We start from the raw sequence: 20,135 nt of genomic DNA, 5'->3' as shown, positions 1-20,135 counted from the left end.
AATGGAAGGGGGAGCGGGAGAAAGCGGCAGCACGGAACAGGGTAGAATGTGATCTCAGACGACAGGCTAAATATTATGCTAGGCAATACATTAGCTGAGCAACATGGACCCTGTTCCCTGTGCCACAGGTGAGGTTTAGTCACCTTTTCAAGCAGCAGGAGGTAGTCGTCTGTGGGTTTGGTAGACAAAGGCAAAGAGCCCAGCGGAGAGCAAGTTTCCTTTTTGTGTGTGTGTGGAAAAAATAAAAATTAGAATCACAGCTTAGAGGAACACTTACATTTAAAGAAATGTCATCTACCTACTTGCTCCAAGGCGGATTAAACAGAAAAGAGTTGGGGAAAGTCTACACAAAGAAAAATCACCTGTGCTTGTACAGTCCGACTTCCTGCTGGGAGCAGAGGCGCCTGTTTGCTAGCAAAGCTCCCCTCAGCCCTGGAATACACCTGCAGTGCTTCAAGCAGTCAATCCAGGCCGTCCTACCTCGGGAGCCAAAGAATCCCTCAGGAGAGTTACATAATGCTGTTATTGCCTTGCCTTGCACAGAGCCTTCTCTCTGGGGCCACAAGAGGTGAGTGAGACACCCTTGAGACCAAGGTTAATAATACTGTAACCCAGTCCAAAACCATTGCTATTAGAGATGGCCTTCTGTCGCATGCAAACACAAATCTTACCAGCTCCTCTTCTAGAAAAAGGCTCCAGTGTGGTGACAAGACCTTTCTCTTCAAGGCACAGTTATACAGTCTCCCCACCACCACATCTGGAAAGAAATTCTCTACCTGTAGTAACTAAGCACACATAGCTACAGACCATGACAATTAAAGCTTATAAATCATTGTGTCTTGTGCTGGGGAGGTGGAAAGAGAAACTCCTAAAGTCCAATTCCAGAGTCCGTATGTGGTAGTGACAAGGACCTGTCCCACTCTCTTGCTGTGGCGGTTCAGTTTTGGAGAGCTGCTGCAAGCGGGCACTTCTGATCTGGGGGAGCATACCTGCAAGGGGCTAAAAGTCAAGAGGGGCCCACGTCTTTGGAGAACAAGGAGTCTAACCATGAAGGTTTCTGTGTAGGAGCAAAAGGTCCCCACAGCACCAGCTGCTGCCTTGTAACTCCTACAAAGTGGAGGTCAGTCATCAGCCACGATAGAGAGTGCCCTCAGTTCATTCAGCTTGGCTTCATTCTCCTTCTCCCTCTGCTCGTCTGTCAGGCCAGGCTCATCAATCTGTTCCGTCAAGTCTCCAAATATTTTGTACATTTCAGTGTAGTACACAACCTAGTGGAAAAGAACAGGAATCCCGTTAGATCAGTAGAAGCATTTCTCGCCAGTAGCTGAAACGCCAAACTCTGGGCTTCTGTAATCTACAACCACCATTCACCCTCGGCAACCTTGCAAACATTCATATAGCAAGGCCCTTTGATACTTGCCTCAATTGAATTAATTGCTAAAGCAAAATTACTTAGGTAACAGAAACAATGTTATGAGGTTCTCTTGTTGGAGAATTAGGCTATTGCCTGATTAAAGGGACTAAAGCCACACCTGGTGGCAGTGAATTCTATAGTTAACTACACATTCTCCCTCAGTGAATGTGAGGCCAATAAAATGTTGACCTTAACTGGTCAATGCTGCCATAAACTGGTCGACCACGACCGGTCAAACATCTTAACAGGGCAATGCTGCCATAAACTGGTCGACCACGACCGGTCAAACATCTTAACAGGGCAATGCTGCCATAAACTGGTCGACCACGACCAGTCAAACATCTTTAACCGGTCAAACATCCTAACAGGTCAAAGCTGCCATAAACTGATTGACCACGACCGGTCAAATATCAACCCTGACCGGTCAAACATCTTAACAGGGCAATGCTGCCATAAACTGGTCGACCATGACCGGTCAAACATCTTTAACCGGTCAACAATCTTAACAGTGCAATGCTGCCATAAACTGGTCGACATGCTTCCACAAACTGGTCGACCACGACCGGTCAAATATCAACCCTGACCGGTCAAACATCTTAACAGGTCAATGCTGCCATAAACTAGTCGACCATGACCGGTCAACCATCGACTGTGTGGGAGTGTCTCCTCTTGAGCGATGGGTTGATCCTCCCACGTGCCCAGAGACAGGACCAATAAACTGCAGGTTACTCACCTACAACTTTGGTTCTTCTGGTGGTCATCTGTACTTCTACATAAGTGGGCTATGTGCCCGCACAGAGACCTCGTCGGTATCTAACAAGCTCAATTCTCCTGCTTTGGGCGAGAACTCCACCCCCAGCTGCTATATGCAGCTGCGCCACTCCTCATCCCTTGAGTCACGGTGTCCAGCTTCAGTGAACCCCGCAGGGAGAAGGGGAGGGCGTGTAAAAGTACAGATGTCCACTAGAAGAACCAACGTTAAGGGTGAGTAACCTGTACTTCAATGTGGTCTCTGTCTTCTACACAAATGGGCGCATAACAAGCCAGCACCCAAGGAGGAGGGAAGAAACAGAAGCAATATGTAATCTGCCAGAAAGTTTTACTTGAAACACAAACTGCAGGACACTCCTACCAAACACAGCATCATTTCGTGCTCTGACATCAATTGCATAATAAGCAGACCATATACATAGAAAGATATATATGCACCGTGTATTGAAATCAATTAGCTAAAAGCTGTTCACACACAGACCATGTGAGAGAATTCTGCATAAACGTTATGCCAAAAGTTTTTTACCAAAATTACAATACATTTACAATTAACCAAATATATGAATGTTTTAACACAAGTATCAGTTGAACCTCCTGTAATAAATTTGCATACAATGATGAAACACACAATTTTAAAAAAATTGTGAGAGAGATCATTTCTAAATTTATAAGTCCCAAATGATGTTGCTTGAAGGTCAAATATGTCAACAGTTCCTTTGTGCATATAGATTGCTATATAATGGAAGGGTAAATATGAAAGCAATCCTTATGGTTCCCACAAAGTCCTTATAGGTCTTTACTCTCACAGATTCTTGTTCAGATTCTTACTCTACAGGTGTCCTAGGTAGCTTTTAACCTGTTTCTTCCCGCTTAGGCAGGATTTCATCAGGAGAAATCTACAGTGAACCAAATCACAATAATACATCATTTTAGCATAAAACTACCTTCAACAAATTACTGTATTTACTCAAAGGGTTAACTTGTTTGTTGCTACTTACATTTATCTCTTCATAAGTGCCTCTGCACCTACCAGTGGTTTCATCTTGGAACTCCTACTGAATACAGGGTTGTTCTAACATTCAAATGGTACTGATACTGCTTAATATACCATACAGCACCTGCCAGATGTTTTCGCTCCCATTAATCACCAGGAATGTAATCCTTATCCAGCCAAGAAAGTCAGCTCCTTGCTGTGCTAGTTTCTACTTCCTGCCCTCTGAAGTCATACAATCTATTCTACCACCTCAGGACTGTTCCACTTCTATCTGTTTCATGTCTACAAATGCTACATATTGTGTGTCGACTAGGCAAAGACCATCAAAGACACCACGGGGCAAAAGGGAGAAGGTGGCAATGGATGTGAACTGCACTTTTTGAAAACACTTCACTTTGGGTCGCCCCAGAGGTTTTTATCGAGTCTTACTGACCCTCAAGCCTCTTGGTCTTATCCACTAAAGGTAGATCTAAGCTTCAAGAAGGATATATGAGAACGACCAAGTGTACCAGCTGACTGACTGTGAAGTGGATATAAATTGACAGAGCAGGAGGAGCCGAGTTCTGCTTGAGGAATGTGTCACTGGAAACCAGCAGGCATCGGCAGAAGGCAGGAAAGAGAGAAAGGACCAGTTCAAGCGGGGCAGAAGCCAGTTTGAGTGCAGGTGACCAGCAACCTTATCAAAGCAAGGAAAGGCCAGGTAGGGTAACAGATTGCAACTACAATCAAAGCCTCCAGTTCTCCAGGTTTCAAATACTGGACGTCATGAATTGGTGACTTCATATATCGGGCCTTCAACTTTTAGCTAATTGATTTCAAGTATTCTGAACAACTAAAAAGTGCTCCCCAATTAAAGAAAAATATGTTCTAATACACAAACATACAAAAACTGCAACTGGCAGATGCCATTTTAAGAGGCATGTCCTGTGTGAGAGAGAAGTGGGGAATGCCTCTCCTAAGATCATGCCTGCTATGACGCACATGTTCATCCTATAAGAAGAAAGGATGCTTTTTTCTTGCAAACTCTTGTTTCCCCCTCATTTTGTACACCACCTAGAGATGTACATATCAGGCAGTATAAAAATATAGATAAATATACACATTTATGCATATTTAGTCAATTGATTACAGAAATAAACTAATCAGGGGTGTGCACATGAGCGAGTGTAGCCTGATTCAGACATTATGCTGTGCAAGTTTACAGAGGTCTGTACACTCAGACACATGTATGTTTGTGTGAATGGCTGCACCTGTGTTCATTTTAAAAGTGAAGCTGGATACAGGCCCTTTAAATGCATGGTACAGATAGGAAGCGTACTTCTGTACCTGCGTTCAACATAACATGTGAATCACTGTACTTGTGCACAGATCTGCACCTGTGTACCCTATACTCATTTTATGAGTGTTTAACATAATGTGTGAATGGGCCTTGTGCGTATAATGAAAGCTCTCCCTCCTCCCATAGCTAGCCACATCCACACATGGAATAAGGAGATATGCTGCCAAGAGGGGGTGGGGCTATTTGTGAGACAATTAGAAGCATCTGGGATTTGACAAAAAAGCTGGGTTCCCAACTCAACAATGCCAAAAAAGCAGATGCAGAGAGCTTGGGTTTCTGCTATCCCCTCCTCCCTCAGGCTGGAGGAGGAAAGACCTGGCTGGATCCCAGTTGCCATGATAAAACCAGATCTGAAGGGGATTCGTTGTTTGCTTGGTTGTGATTAGGCCGTGACAAAAACCCTCTTCCTACACAGCCGTCTGGAGCCGTACAGAGGAGGCAGCAAGGGTGAGTCATGAACTCTGACCTTTCCAGCACACAGTGGGGGGGGGAGACTGGCGCTTCCTGCTCCAAGCCGTCTTTAGAGTTGTGTGGTGGTGGGGGGGAGCGCGCGCGCGCGCACACACACACACACACACACACACACACACACACACACGCAGGCCTAGCTTCGCACTCTCCTTGGAAACATTTCATGGGCAGCCGGGCATTGATAGGATTTCCACAAACGCTGGCTAATCCTTGCAACGCCCCCACAAAGTGGCTATTATTACCCCTATGTTATTGATAGGTACCCGAAGGGTCAGCTGCCTTCCCCTCAAGGTCAGTGCAAGCCAGTTGAGACCAGGGATTACGGCTGGAGGGTACTTGGAACTTGGGGGCTTGTACTTCTCCACTAGGCCATACTGCCTCCCTCGCTGCTCCTGTCCCTTTTATACATCATTACCATAGCAACAGAAGCTGACGGGAGTCAGCTCTGCGCAGAAGCACAGAAATCCCAGCTTCTCCATCACGGCTACCCGTGCCGGGCTTTTGTTAGGCAGTGATACAAGCTGCACACAGGATGGTGGTTCCCATCTGTAAGCTTCTGCTGAGGAGTTTTTCTTTGTCATCATAATAAAGACGTATTAGCTTAGCGGTCAACACATAACATGAGCCCACCTCAAATGCTCACTTAAACAGAAAGATCAGATCAGGTGCTTCTGCAGATGGATGCCATGGGGTCACTGCCAAAGGGATCCCTCCCCTGTTCTAGTATCCACCTGCACTAGCACTTCACGATGGTTCATCCTCCTCTTATTATGTCCACTGCCACTAAGTTTATCTGAAGTGTCTCAAATAACTGAGCAGCTCAGCTGCAGTGGGAGCTGGACTAGAAAGCCCTCTTGCTGAAGCTAAGCAGGCCTGGCTGTGGTCAGTGCCTAGACGGGAGGCCACCTGGAAACCATGTGTGTGGCACAGAAGGCAGGCAGGATATAAAAGACACCCACCCCACTGGATGTCTCCCTCTGCTAAGAGCAGGAGATCCAATCCATTGCTGACCTGCCTTGCTGACAACTTCCTCTTTCAGAAGGCGGAAGGGGGAGCGAGGGGGTCGGCTATCCTCAGCTGGTTCGATCCTTGTCAACAGGGAACCATAAATTGTTCAGGTGAAAGTAGCCGGGTCCCTGGGGGGAAATGATGCTGCCATCTTGGAATCCATACCAAATGATTTTTTGACTATGTCAGAAAAAGAAAAGAAGAAGATCAAGTGCCCGGGCCTGCTGCTTGGAGAGGTGATCAAATGGTGAACAGGTAAGCTGCTGAACTCCCCTTTTACATCTATCCCACAAAATAAATGTGGCCCAACCAGGCAAGAGTTGCAGTAACAACGGAAGGAGAGAACTGCACACTCACTGTAAGGTAAAGAGCTAATAAGAGAATCTAGCTATAAATTTAAGTCTCCAGGGACAGATGAATTGCATCCCAGGGGTACTAAAGGAACTTGCCAGGGATGGTCTTAGAGCCTCAGTTTGGAATCTTTAATAATCCCTAGAAAGTGGGTGAGGTGCTGGAGGCTGGGGAAAAGCAAATGTTATCTTCAAAAAGGGGGAAGAGGAGTAGCTGTGAAACTAGACTGGTCAGCTTGCCAGCAATATCTGGCAAGCACCAAGAAGAGTTTATTAAGCAGTCAGTCTGTGAGCACTTAGAATGTGGTGATTACCATGAACCAGTGTGGGTTTGCAGAGGACTAATCTTGAGACTAATCTTATCTCCTGTTTCTGATAGAGCGACTAGTTTAGTAGATCATGGGGATGCTGTGGTCATAGACTATCCTTTCAGCAAAACATTTGACAAAGTCTCCCATGTTGATAAGATGGTAAGAATGTAGGAAGAACCTTTCTGGATCAGGCCCAAGGCCTAACTAGTCCAGCATCCTGTTTCCCACAGTCACCCACCAGATGGCTCTGGGAAGCCCACAGTCATATCTATATCTGGTTTCGTTTCATAACCAAGCACTCCAGCTCGCTCATCCTGGCTCAGAGGCTTCAGGCACTGGTCTACAAACACATGTGGTGCCCCTTTCTAGGTGCCAGAGTGTAAGCTATCTCCCTTACAGCCATTTGGCCTCTTGACTATCAAATGTGAGATGAGTGGGCTAGATACTGCCGTTCAGTGGACTCTTAGCTGGCTAAATGACCATAGCTGGTTGCTCTTTAATGACTTCATGTCAACCTGGAGAGAGGTAGCAAGTCGAATGCCACAGGGCCCTGTGGTATTCAACATTTTAATAAATGAGGGATGCTTCTCAAACCTGCAGATGGGAGGATAGCTAACCGCTTAGAAGACAGAACCAAGATTCAAAACAATATCGACAGGCTAACAACATTGGGTCAAAGCCAACAAGATGACGTTCAACAGACAGAAGTGTAATTTGGGTAAGAACAAGCAAGTGCACGAGCATAGGATGAGGGAGACCTGACCTGGCAAGTGGACCACAAGTTGAACATGAGCCAGCAGTGTGATGCACTTGCTAAAAAGCCCAATGCAATCTTGGGCAGCATCAACAGAGGCATGGTGTCCAGAGACATAATAGTTCCACTCGATTCTGCACTGGTCAGGCCTCCCTTGGAATACTGCATCCAATTCTAAGCATCATATTTTGACACTGAAAAACTAAACCCGTTTAGTTTAGTTTGCCAGGAAGGCAACAAAGATGATGTCGGATCTGGAAACCAAGCCCTCTGAAGCATGGCTGGAAGAGCTGGGTATGTTTAGCTTGGAGAAGAGAAGACTGAAGTGGAGATATGACCGCTGTGTTCAAATATCTGAAGGGTTGTTGCACAGGAAGAGAAGCCTCTGTTGCTCCTGAGGCAGGAGTAGAACCAACGGGTTGGAATTGCAAGGAAGTATATTTAGAGTAGACAGTAGAAGGGATTTTCTAACAGAAAGCTGTTTTCAACAGTGGAAACTGTTGTAGTGAGTGGGGGGGGGGTCAGGGGGGGCTCTGTTTTTCTAGAGGTTTCCAAAGAGAAGCTGGCCAGCCATCTGCCAGGGAGGCTGTTGCACTTTCCAGCACGGAACGGGGGGGTTGGATTAGAAGACCGGCAAGGTCAACTCACTCAACAGCTCCATGCGATCTGGAGCACTGCTTTCCCTTCTGACCAGCAGGCCACAGAGCGATGCTTTCTGGTGATTCAGCAGGACTGCTGGCTTACACAATGACTCATGAAATCAAGTCGGCAGCAGCAGAACCACCAAAATAAGCAGAGCCAAACCACCCGGGACTGAGTGGGCAAGTCTCTGGCTGTGCCATTAAACTGCTCAGCTCCAAGGAACACCGGGGGGGGGGGTGTTTCCTCACATACCTTGCTTCAACACCTGCACCCCTCCTCATATTCAACATTTCAAAAAACCCCAAACCCGAAACCCAGCAGCAGCACGTGTCCCCCGCCACACACACACTACTGTGACCCTTTTGAACTGGGCATAAGCAGCCTATTCTCTGAGCCACAGAGTTGGTGACCTTGCAGCTACCTGGGGGTTGGTCCCGACAGATGCCTAGCAGGTGGTCTTCTGTCCAGCCATGCAAAAAACAACTCTTGGGCTTTCACAGAGCTCTTACTGCAAGAGGACTCAAACTCAAGTCCCCACATCTCTCTCTGACTGCATCCGGAAGGTTTTGTAGGACAAGTAACTACCATACTGGCAGGACTGGAGATCTGCAGGAGTGACCAACCAAGTGTTCCCTGGAACAGGGAGACCCAGATGTTGTTGACTACAGCTCCCATCATCCCCAGCCACAATGGCCAACGTGTGACCAACTGAGTGTGACCTACTAAGAAGTTCTTTTATGCAACCTCCACTGAAATGGACCGATGTGCAAGAAGAAGGAAGTTCTCCTGCACACAAGCCCCTCTTTAACTGGAGTGTGTATGTATGGGAAGGGGTGTGTGTGGGGGGGGTGGCGGCGGTGGGAATGCTCTTTGGACAGGAAAGTACCATTACAGCAGTAAGAAAAGCTCCACAAGCATTAGCTATCCACAGAATGAGAAGGTCACATCCTCAAGGGGTGGGGGAGGGGGCCAGAATGAGCAGCAGTAGCCAAGCAAGTCCACTGGAGGGCGCCATACTCCAAGGAGTGCAGCCGCCTCTCCAGGAAGGGAGATTAATGTGGGGAAACTTTTCAAGGTCCACAAAGATTTTTAAAAAGAAACAAAACACACCAACATCCAAGCCAACAGAATCAACCAGCATTCTCCAAATCCAAGACAACTCTTTCTTTGGCAATTCTGTGCCAACCCTCCCACCCAACTTCTATGCCAATAAAATGTGATTAATAAATCATGGTGTGCCAATCAATAACAAATTATGCAAGTGTCATGCTTCCTCCCGCAAAAGCTGTACTTCGAACAATATTGAAATCTCTCAAACAGCAAGAGTTAAGAAAATTTATAACATTATTGGGGTCTGGATATCAAAGCAAGTCTTTGCACTTAGAAATAAAGGATTAATGTGCTAATTACATGCAGCACAGATTTTACCCAGAATAAATTATGCAAATCGGCATATTTTGCCGATATGTTCTCAATTTGCATGCTTTATTCTGAACTCATTGTTAAGAGTTTTTCTAGAATTTCGAATGTTTAATTGGGGGAGGGTTACAATGAGTTTCAAAGGCATGAAGCAAAACACATCACCCTCTTTGTGGTCTCCCTGGAGAAAAGAGGCAGAAGTAAAACAGAGCAGAGGGCACAATGAAAGAACAAGCAGCCAACAAGACACAGAAATGCCACCTCTCCGAGATCTGGAGCACTTTCCAGACACTGCCTGCATTTTTCCAAGCGTATCTCTCCCAATCATATGGGCTGGGACATTGGTTTTTAAAAACAACACAGGGATTTTCACGATTCTGCACCAGTTAAGATGACCCTCAGGTTCTGTACAAATGTCTTCGTGTACAATTTCTTTTACTAGTTCAAAAGAAACAAACAATGCTTTTCACCAGTGGCAACTTTTAACGCATTCCTGACAGCCAGCTGGTGCAGATCGCCATCTTTTTTCAGCCTAGGGGGGAAAAAACAGGAAATGATCTCGCATCATGTGGCAGCGTAGGCAATTTCCAGCCTCATTCTAGACTTCAAAAATATGACAGTCTGCATCAGGCACCTGTAAGGTTTGCTGTTAAAGCCATTGCTGGGGCAGGGGAGAGAGAGAGAAAAAAGACACCCCCCCACGACCTGTGCATGTTCCAGTACAAAATGGAATACGTTTCATGTTCTAGTCCCGCTCAGGAATGTACAATACGACTCTTCAGTATGACACAGGAATCTGTTGAGGAAACCTTGCGTCACAGAGCACATCAGAGCCTCAAAGACTTGGCCCTCCGCGTCAGTGACTGACGGTCCCCCCCACTGGGCTGACCTCCATGCGGTGGCCAAGCTTTCCCCAGCACTTGGGAGGGGCCTTTCAGAGCAACGACAGAACCCTGTTGAGTGCCACCTTTGAAGGCACACAGAGAGTACTGGGGAGTTCAGTCTCTCCCAGCCCAGTGGGGAAAGGCTGAGAACAAGGACTACACCTCCCAGTGCTCTGGGCACACTTGGCAAGATGGCCCTGGGGCTGGAGAGTGTTCTGCTGGCCTGAAAGGAAGCCCCTCAGTGCTGGGCAAAAGAGTCTCTGTGCAGTGCTTGGGGGGGCTGTGGGGAGTATTGGGCATGGGCTGAAGCTTTGCACGGGCCTAACCAACCATCAGTTAGGGAGCTGCGCTCAGGGCTGGCTCCCAGGCCTTGCAATGAAGAACACTGCTCTAGGTCGTTCCTCCTTTGACTCTGAAGCTCACTCACAACTGGGGTGGCCACACAATGGATCCAGGACGCGTATCTGAAATATAGGGCATACATGCAACATGCTACTAGCTTTCCTCCAAATATTTCACTTAGACTGCCGAGAAACTGGCTTTGGGTATTCTGACTCCTCCTTCGTCTCCCATTCCCAGGGGACTGAGCAGGCTACAAGCATGAGAGTCAGCCTGGCCTAGTGGTTAGCAGGTTTGGCCAGAACTGAAGAGACCTGAGTTCAAATTCACACTCAGCCATGAAGCTCAATGGGTGATCTTGGGCCAGCCACAATCTCGCAGACTAGCCTACCTTATGGGGCTGTTGCAGGGATACAAAGGGAAAGAAAAAGTACACCACCCTAAGCACCTTGAAGAAAGGGTGAGAGAGAAATGCAATAAACATCCAAATAAAAAGTTAGGCTCATGAAAACATATTATGAAACCTTCCACTCAATTACTGGCCACCCCTTATATGTGGTTTTCAAGTTACAGAGAACTATTTAGCAGATGTGTTCCTGATGTGCAATTTCATGCAAGCAGGGAGCTTTCATATTCATAGCCCAACAAAAAAAGACCTTGCGTATTTACCTGAATCCAAGACTAGCTTTTCCCCAAGTTCCTAGATGTCAGAAATCGGGAGGGGGGGGGGGCGGGACAGATTCAAAGTCCTCTTCCTTTTGGATAAATTCAGGTATTATCTTTATTTAACTTCCGTTTTTTAAGGGGGCCATCCTAAATTCAGAGTTGTCATCTTCAGGTAATTACGGTACTTACTCTTAATGCAGAAGCCAATCCCCCAAGGTTTCTTGTGCCCCCAAATACATCCTTAGGATGGGGTGGGCCCCCTGTGGAGCAGCACAACATGACAATGCAGGGCATGATGCAAGCGTTAACATGGCACAGCTGCTTAGAATCAGGGTGGAGTCACTCCAGGCGGCTTCTTTTGCTTACCATTAATAGCAATCACTTACAAATGAACCTTATTCCCAAGAGCTTAAAAACCCTCTAAAAATAGACTTGATGCACCCAGTGGGTGCAAACACGTGCATGCACACACCAAACACCCCCCTACACAGAGAGAGAGACACACACACCCTGATTCCAACTTCAGACTTCTTAAACCTTCAGCAAAGGAAAGAAATTATGGTTTCTAAAACTAGAGAGTGATAAGAACAAGGAGAGAAGGAAGTGTTCTCGTTGGGCTCCCATCAACAAGGGAGCACAGACTCTCCGCCTTTCATCTTTGTGGGAACTTCAAAGTCTACGGCAGGGGAAATATTTGACTCCAGCCATTCAGATGAAGCTTGTGGGTGGGCAGAGGTATTTGGCAGTAGAACATTACAGTTAATATTCACTGGGGGGGGGGGTGGAATGTTTCATCAGGCCAGACCCAAGTGCAAGCAGGGGTTTTCTGCAGTTGGAAATCAGCTGCTTCGACACAGACAAAGGCCCACAGTTATATGGTTGTTCTGGGGTTCTCAAACTCAGGTCCCCAGATGCTGTTGGCCTATAACTACCATCATTCCGTGGCCTTTTTGGCCTTTGCGGCTGGGGATGATAGGAGTTGTAGGCCGACAGCATCTGGGGACCTGAGTCTCAGAAGCCCTGTGGTAGTTATGGGAATGTCTTTCCTGACTTTTAAGTACGGGAGTACTATATCAAGGCTGCACAAGTTTGGCCCTACAGCTGTTTCTGGACTACAACTCCCATTATCCCCAGCCACAGTGGCCAACAGTCAGAAATTATGAGAGTTGTTGTCCAACATGCTCTGCTCGTCCCAGGCATGCAGAACCGCCACCCACAAGTCTTTGAGGAGTTCCCCCCTTCATCTTACTGAACCCCACCGCCAAATCTAATAACCCTGATCTTCCCCCACAAATTATCTTTCCTCTTCCCCCAAAAAAATTCCAATGGGGAGTTGCTCCTCAAGTTTCCCCTTGGTCTGGAAGGGGAAGCCTAGAAGGGACAGGAACAGACAGATCCCCTCCCCCCGCCCCCGACTTGAGCACACCCACACTTAGGAGGATCGTGCACTTTCAACCTTTTGGGAGTCTTGCAACATGATTATTTTGGTACACAAAATTGGGGTTGTTCTGCAATTTTTAGAAATCTGGCCCAGAAAATCATGGCTGAATGTACAGACTAAGAATAGAAATAACCAAGAGATTTTTATCTTGATGGAAAGATGGAGGCGCCCTTGGAAGGGGACGGAGAGGATTCTGACTCGGGCACCCTCTCCCCAAACACATTATTCGAGAGCAAAGGAGACAGGAGAGTTAAGACCTCCTGTAGCCTCTTTCTAAATGTTCTCTGTATGAAAGGAAGTGGGACAGAAATACAATCGTGGGGTTTGTTAGCCGAAGTAACTGCGCAGAAGAAAAAACCCTAAGATGGTTTGGTAAGGTGCTTTTCTTTTGTGCTTTTTGCTTCTGAAGAGGGCCTTTCCCGACACATAATCTACTTACGTAACACAAACATAGGAAGGAGAATTATGGGAGAAGATGAGTAGAGTTTGCTCTAACGTTTCTAACTAGTTGGGTGCCAGGTGAAGAGTCAGCCAAGCAGAGTTCCCTGGAGCTCTTTAAATGATTTTCTCTCTTTGTGGCTGGATTTGTTTTCAGTCGGTATTTCTCTTCTCCTTGTTTTCAGGGGCAGATAAACAATTTTTGGGATCTGAAACAATTCCTGGGAACACAGCTGAGCCAATCATTAGAGTTATGTAATCATAATCAATAATGGCAGACTCTCAGACAGAAAACAGTAGAAAGACTTCGCTGTGAAAGGGCGGATGGTTTTTGAGTCGCTCGCTAACTTACTACAAACACGCTGGCCACTCACACTCCTCAGCTGCGAATAAATAAAACAGAGAACTCCGAGGGTGGTCTGGGAAGGGCTCCGTTGGGCAGGAATCCCTGAACAGTCTTGGACCGGTTACTCATCTGCCCCTGGCTCAACTGGCTGGCTTGAGTGGCTGTTTTATCCAACACAGAAAGTGATTCAGAAGCAAAGGGCTTCCTACTCTACTCACTTACTAGCAACACTTTGTCTAGCACTTTCTCCTAGGTGCAAAAAAGCATAGCAACATCGGAAGCTGCCATATACTGAGCCCATTGGTCCATCTAGCTCAGTATTGTCTACCTAGACTGGCAGCGGCTTCTCCAAGGTTCCTGGCAGGAATCCCTCTCAGCCCCATCTGGGAGATGCTGCCAGGGAGGGAACTTGGAACCTAGATGCTCTTCCCAGAGTGGCTCCATCCCCTGAGGGGAAGATCTTCCAGTGCTCACAATTCTAGTCTCCCATTCATATGCAACCAGGGTAGACCCTGCTTAGCTAAGGGGACAAGTCATGCTTGCTACCACAAGATCAGCAATCTTCGCTCCAGATCTCCTCTTTAATACATTTGCTCAATCCTCCCATAACATCCCCACAAGGTTGGCCAACAGGCATGTGGAGGTAATGCTGAGAGATAATGACTGGCCCAAAAGCTCTTCATCAGTTCATGGCTCTTCTGCCCAGGTTCTCCCCAGCTTGCCGTTTATTCTCTTAACGATGATACTGCGCTTAACCTCAGAGGAAGGGATAGCCAAAGATCCCTACTCAGATGCAGTTCAGTTTAACAAACCCTTAATGTGCAAGGCTGCTGTCCCCTTCCCAACCAGCCCTGCTCCTGTGCTTTTAAAAGCAACTTGAGTTAAACAGGTGAAGCTTTTTCCTGGTGTACAGAAAAGCAGTGGGGAAAAGTTCCTTGGCTTAATTTCCACTTGTCAGGTATAAACAGTCTAGCTGTGGACTGTCAAACTGTGCTCCAAGAGCAGAGGAGATGAAGCAAGTGGCAACCAGATCCCTATGCCTCGATTCCTGTTGTTGCTCAGGTGGGAACAGGAGAAAACATTCCATTTTACAGAGTTCTTGCTTGTTTTATCATATGTACACCTGGATTGTTATCAGAGTGTGGGCCCCTCTGCACTATCTCCCAGGAATTGGGATTACTGCCCTCCTTGCAGAGAAAATGGGGAGTTTCAAGACCGTGAATGCCAGCCAAGCACCTTAATAGCCCCTACAGATGCAGCCTGTCGCTGATGCTGCCCTCCAAGGAACTGCCTTTGCTCCAGGAAGTAGCCTCAGCAGCAAACAGCTGGGCGCCCCATGCCAGTACTTGCTCTCGCGGAAACCTCAGAGACGGACATGTGGCCAAGGTGCCCAATCCAAGAGGCATGGAAGGTGAGTGGACCAAGCAGTTGGTAAAAGTGGATGGGCTAAAAGGTGGCTACAGATGCCACTGCCCCTAGTCCTATTCAGGAAACCCAGACATCTGCCCTCCTGACAGCAATGTACATCCCTCCCATAAGGACCGCAGCCTGGAGAGCGATGACTACTCTGAAAAGGACACACAAAGATGGGAACAGTAACACAATACACCCTATAAAAGCAAATGAACTTAATGAGGCGTGGATGGAGAGAGAGAGACCCTGAAAAGAACACCGGCTGAAGGAGCGAAGGGGCTGGGGGAGGCGCTCAGTCCGCTCACAACTCACATACTTCTGGACATGAGCTCATTCCCATTCTGAGCTCAACGGGTGAAGGAAGAGGATCTGATGGGGCGGGTTCCGGCTGCTGGGATTACACACCATTCTTCATTTCAGCAAACCCCAAGAAGGTGATGTGGTCTAATGTTTGCAGCACAGATTTTAAACTCCTTGGGGGGGGGGTGTCTGTGTGTGTGTGTGTGGGTCTAAATCTTGATTCTGTTCATGTTCTTTGGACCAGTTACTTTCTTTTTGACTTGCATAGGAACATAGGAAGCTGCCTTATATGGGGTGAAACCATTGGTCCATCTAGCTCTACACTGACTGGAGATGCTGCCAGGTTTTGAAACTCAGGCCTTCTGCGTGCAAGCAGATGCTCTGCCACTGAGCTCCTATGGCCCCATCCCTTAAGGGAAATGCCTTACAGCGGGCAACACACACACACAGTCACCCATCTGAACCATCGTAAACTCTGCTTAGCAAAGTGACAATTCATACTCACAACCACTAGACCAGCTCTCCTCTCCAAAGGATGAGAACAGCCACAACCATACATTTGGAACGGCAAGAAATCTCAGCCTTTCATTTAAATTCATTCAAAATCAAGTCTACAGTCCTCATGCAGAAAAACCGTTTAACATTTGAGAGCAATTTTTGTTCAAAGTTCAAACAAGAAGGTAAAGTTTCAGACAGAGAATGCAGCTCTCTTCCTCCCTGACACTCCACCAAACATCAATGTGGCAATACATCGTACAGCCCACTCCTCTCCTCCTCCGCTGTTCCAGTCCCCGACACAAAACTCCAGATTCTGCACTGAAAAGCCACCACATTTCCCCCCCAACGAACTATCAAAAGCTAAGCTGGTATTCAGATGCTGGCAATTGGCACAAGCTTTGGAAATCATATCAATCACAAAAATAAGTTAAGTTAAAACTAAGTTAGGAGGAGTCAGGAAAGGTCCCAGATATCGGCCAGTCAAGGCTTGTGGACAGAAGGTAGACCAGGATCTACTGGCAGATGTCTGGCTGGTCTGCAGTAGGTCAGCAAGCATTTGTAGCTCCCTATTGTTTAACCATCGCAACAACTAGAAGGCCTTATCCTTGGCTGCTGAAACCAAGAAAGCTTGCAGGGAGACCAGGAGCAGATTTCTGTGCAACAGGACTGTGAGCTCAGTTCTGATACGGAAAACAAGCATTCCTGAGCTGGGTATCGGCTTTGAGGCACCCTCTTCCTTACTCTTCAGTGCGTTCCTCTGCTTCTCCCCCTTGCCACTATCTTGCACCTGGCTCCGAGTGACGGACTGCAGGCTTCTAGCAAAAGACAACGCAGATCCCATCCCACAGGGGTGTGAGGCGTGCCCTCCACGGCTTCACACCTTGACAGGGAGGCCCGGAGCATTTCGAGAACAATGGTGTTTGAGAGTGTGTTGGTCTTGCTGTAGCAGTTTTCTGCACTGAGCAGGGGTGGGGTGGGGGTGTTTCAACTAGAATATCTCCAAGGTCCCTTCCAACTCTTAATACAGGAAAACCTCATTATAAGCGGACTCTATATCAGCAGTTCCGCATATTCTGGGTGTCTAATTGACACCCGGTTTCATTATCTGTGGATGCAAAGGGGTTAAAACCCACATGTCTGTGGTTCCTAGTGGGCCAGAAGTGACCATGAAGGTCATTTCCGGCCACCATTTTGTCCGTGGGAGCCATTTTGTGGCTCATTTCAGCATATATATATATATATATATAGAGAGAGAGAGAGAGAGAGAGAGAGAGAGAGAGAGAGAGAGAGAGAGAGAGAGAGAGAGAATGAATGTGGGGGGGGGATGGAAAAAATCCACAATTTTTGGGACCATTTGGGGGGCACTGCTGAATGCCAGGAGACCCATGGAGCATGGTAGGGCACTTTATCTGGCCCGTTTCTGTGGTTTTTTGGAGGTAAGTTTTTTCTGAGTCTGGGAACCTAACCCCTGCATTCTCATAGACGTAATGACTCATTATCTGCGGTAATATGTGGGAACAGAACCCCCCAAGGATAATGAGGTCCATCTGTATTCTAGGATGCTATGATCCAAACTGGCAAAGATGGTTTCTTCAGTTCAAACTGAGACTGTTTAGAATGACCAGTTTTAAACTACACATGGGAATTCCTGTTTCCCTGGTGACAAGGCCCTTTGATCCTCCTTCATAATTTCCCTCATTCCCAAAAGGCAATACTGCAAAACCCTTGAGATGTGGAGGGATTCTAGCAGAGACTGATTGCATCTCTCCATGGCATTCAGTTCTTACTGATTAAAGTACCCCTGCCAACTGAGCCTAAAGGCACCTTTTAAAGTGGGGATTCGTCTCTGTTTAGTGGCGAGAAAACAACTGGCCCTGTCCAATCCCAGCACAGCATCCTTCCAGTGGCTGTTGTTGGTGTCTACCTTATGTTTCATTTTAGACTGTGAGTCCTTTGGGGACAGGGATCCATCTTATCTATTTACTTTTTAAAAAAAAATTAAACCACTTTGAAAACTTTTGTTGAAAAGAGGTATATAAATATTCATAGTTGTAGTTGTAAAGTACCATCCAACAAACTTGCCCGGTTATAGGATGCACCTGGGAAAGTCAAGCATTTTCTCATACTGCAGAAGAAAAAGATCAGAGACTACCCTCAAGTCATACCTGAGCCCGGATCAGGGATTCAAAGCTTGGCTGGAAGTAATCGACGCGGCTGCTGTGGAATTTGGGCATCTCTTCCAGAAGCTGCTTGTTCTTAGCCTCAAAGTCCTCTTTCACTGGCCTCAGCTCATCCCGAGCCTGGGAGAACAGAAGGTGGAAGGAGATATTCACAAAATGTTATATCACACCAACCGCCCCCACCCGACAGCCATGATATGGGCTGGTTGGTTCTGATGACTGGAAGTCTGTTGGTAGAGTTTCCAGCTAGGATCCAGCAGCTGTGTGAACTCCTGAAAAGGGACTGTGTGGGCAGCAAAAAAAAACCCCAGTCGGAGGACTGGGGAATAACCATGTGGGTGGAGGCAACCCTGGTCAGTTGGCGTGGGCAGCAGACCTCCTCCACCCTAGATCAAATCTAAGACTATCGATGCTGGCCACACGCATTGGCCAACCAGGATTTCTCCTCCCACACAATCATTTCATGGTTCTCCAACTGTTCTTTTGTTTTGCTGTCCACATGAACCATCTTCTGGAGCACACACGGCTGCTGCATCCTAGCTGGCAGCTCCTCCAACAGACATCTGATTGTGAGAACCAGCCCTGGAGAACCAGCGGAGAGGAGAGTTGGTCTTGTGGTAGCAAGCATGACTTGTCCCCTTAGCTAAGCAGGTTTGCCCTGGTTGCATATGAAAGGGAGACTTGATATGTGAGCACTGGAAGATATTGCCCTCAGGGGATGGAGCTGCTCTGGGAAGAGCAGAAGGTTTCAAGTTCCCTCTCTGGCTTCTCCAAAATAGGACTGAGAGAGATTCCTGCCTGCAGCCTTGGAGAAGCAGCTGCTAATCTGTGAAGACAATACGGAGCTAGATAGACCAATGGTCTGACTCAGTATATGACTGTTCCCTGTGAGAGTTCTCATTTCCAGACTTAATATTTAGTGCGGTTTAGCTAAGGTGGGTCGTCATCATCCATATCAGTAGCTCTCAGAGACATTCTGGACGCATTTACAACAGAGGGAAGGTATATCCTCATGTATGTATGTATGTCAGTTTCCATTTTCAAGGCAAACGCAGGACATTTGCTTTCCCCCTAATATTTTCTTCCAAATTCCCTAGTGCTGAGAATATTTGCCTTCCTTCGTGCCATGGCTCTCTGGATCTGCTGCTGTACCATTTTTTCTCTGGCTAGCACTTTCTCTTTTGCAGTGATCTCAGCCAATCAGGGAGCACGTGGTAAACATAAGCAATTCACATCATGACGTCTACAGAGCACACAGCCAAATCTGACAGGCTGACATCAGGAAGGACAAACGTGGCTGATTTAGTATTATTACAAATATTTATACATTGCTTTTCAACAAAAAGGCTTTGAAGCAATTTACATAGCAAAAGAAAACAGAAAGTGGTTCGCGGTCCCACTTAGAGCCAAGGCAATGCCTCTGTACTGGTTACATGGGTGATTCCATCCAATTAGAACCACAAGGGCAATGTTTCTTGAACAGACGAGGTTCACCTCTTCTACCACGCTTCCTGAAAAATTGCCGAGGAGGGTGTGTGCCTTTTGACGCTGATGGAAACATTTGTGAAGTTTCCCTCCCATTTTCAGCACAGTCCTGCTAGCAGTTTATCAGGGCTGGCGGGCGGGGGGGGGGGGGGGGCGGAGAAATCCTCCTGCTTAGTCACCAGGACAAAGCAGCTCACTGTTCCACATCTTTAGGTTTATGCATGCACAAGAAACACTGTAAGCTTCTTACTACTAAGCTTGAATTCTCTTTTCTTAATGTCGATATGCTAATTCTTAACACAATGCCCAATTTATAACATTATAAAAAAATTTGCATTCTCTGATGCTGTTGGAGTCAATCTCAGAGGCTCCAAGCAAACACAGAAAATAATATTAACAATGTTGTATTCAGAGTTGCTTTGCAGTCACGTTCAACCTCCATACTTTATGCAGCAATCGTGTTCATCCCCAATATATCGTGGCATTTCCCACGGTAAGGATGCAAAGCCTGTCCCTGAGCACCTGGGCTGTGACTCCCCACTGTATGCCCACTGCATCACACGCCACGTGTTGTACACCAGTGCAGCCGCATCACACACAACTGCCAAGTGAACAGCCTTTTGAGACTCGGGAAGCTTAGTTTCAATCCTTAAATACACTTATTGCCAGCTA

The 20,135-nt window shown here is 46.9% G+C and overlaps 1 protein-coding gene across 3 annotated transcripts in view; it reads right to left on the bottom strand.

The window, feature by feature from the left end:
• Positions 1-261: 261 nt before the first annotated feature.
• The window catches only part of BIN3 (bridging integrator 3), a 127,460-nt gene continuing 107,586 nt past the window's right edge, over positions 262-20,135 (bottom strand). For all 3 annotated transcript variants that reach the window (XM_053269480.1, XM_053269478.1, XM_053269479.1), the window contains 2 exons: positions 17,964-18,098; positions 262-1,268 (listed from right to left, as the gene is read on the bottom strand). In XM_053269480.1, coding sequence (XP_053125455.1) covers positions 1,122-1,268; positions 17,964-18,098 — 282 coding nt within the window. In that variant the 3' untranslated portion in view covers positions 262-1,121. The remainder of the gene's footprint in view (positions 1,269-17,963; positions 18,099-20,135) is intronic.

The sequence above is a fragment of the Hemicordylus capensis genome, chromosome 8 (assembly GCF_027244095.1).
Source record: "Hemicordylus capensis ecotype Gifberg chromosome 8, rHemCap1.1.pri, whole genome shotgun sequence".
In the NCBI taxonomy this organism is placed as follows: domain Eukaryota; kingdom Metazoa; phylum Chordata; class Lepidosauria; order Squamata; family Cordylidae; genus Hemicordylus; species Hemicordylus capensis.
This window is presented reverse-complemented; position numbering and strand designations above follow the sequence as displayed.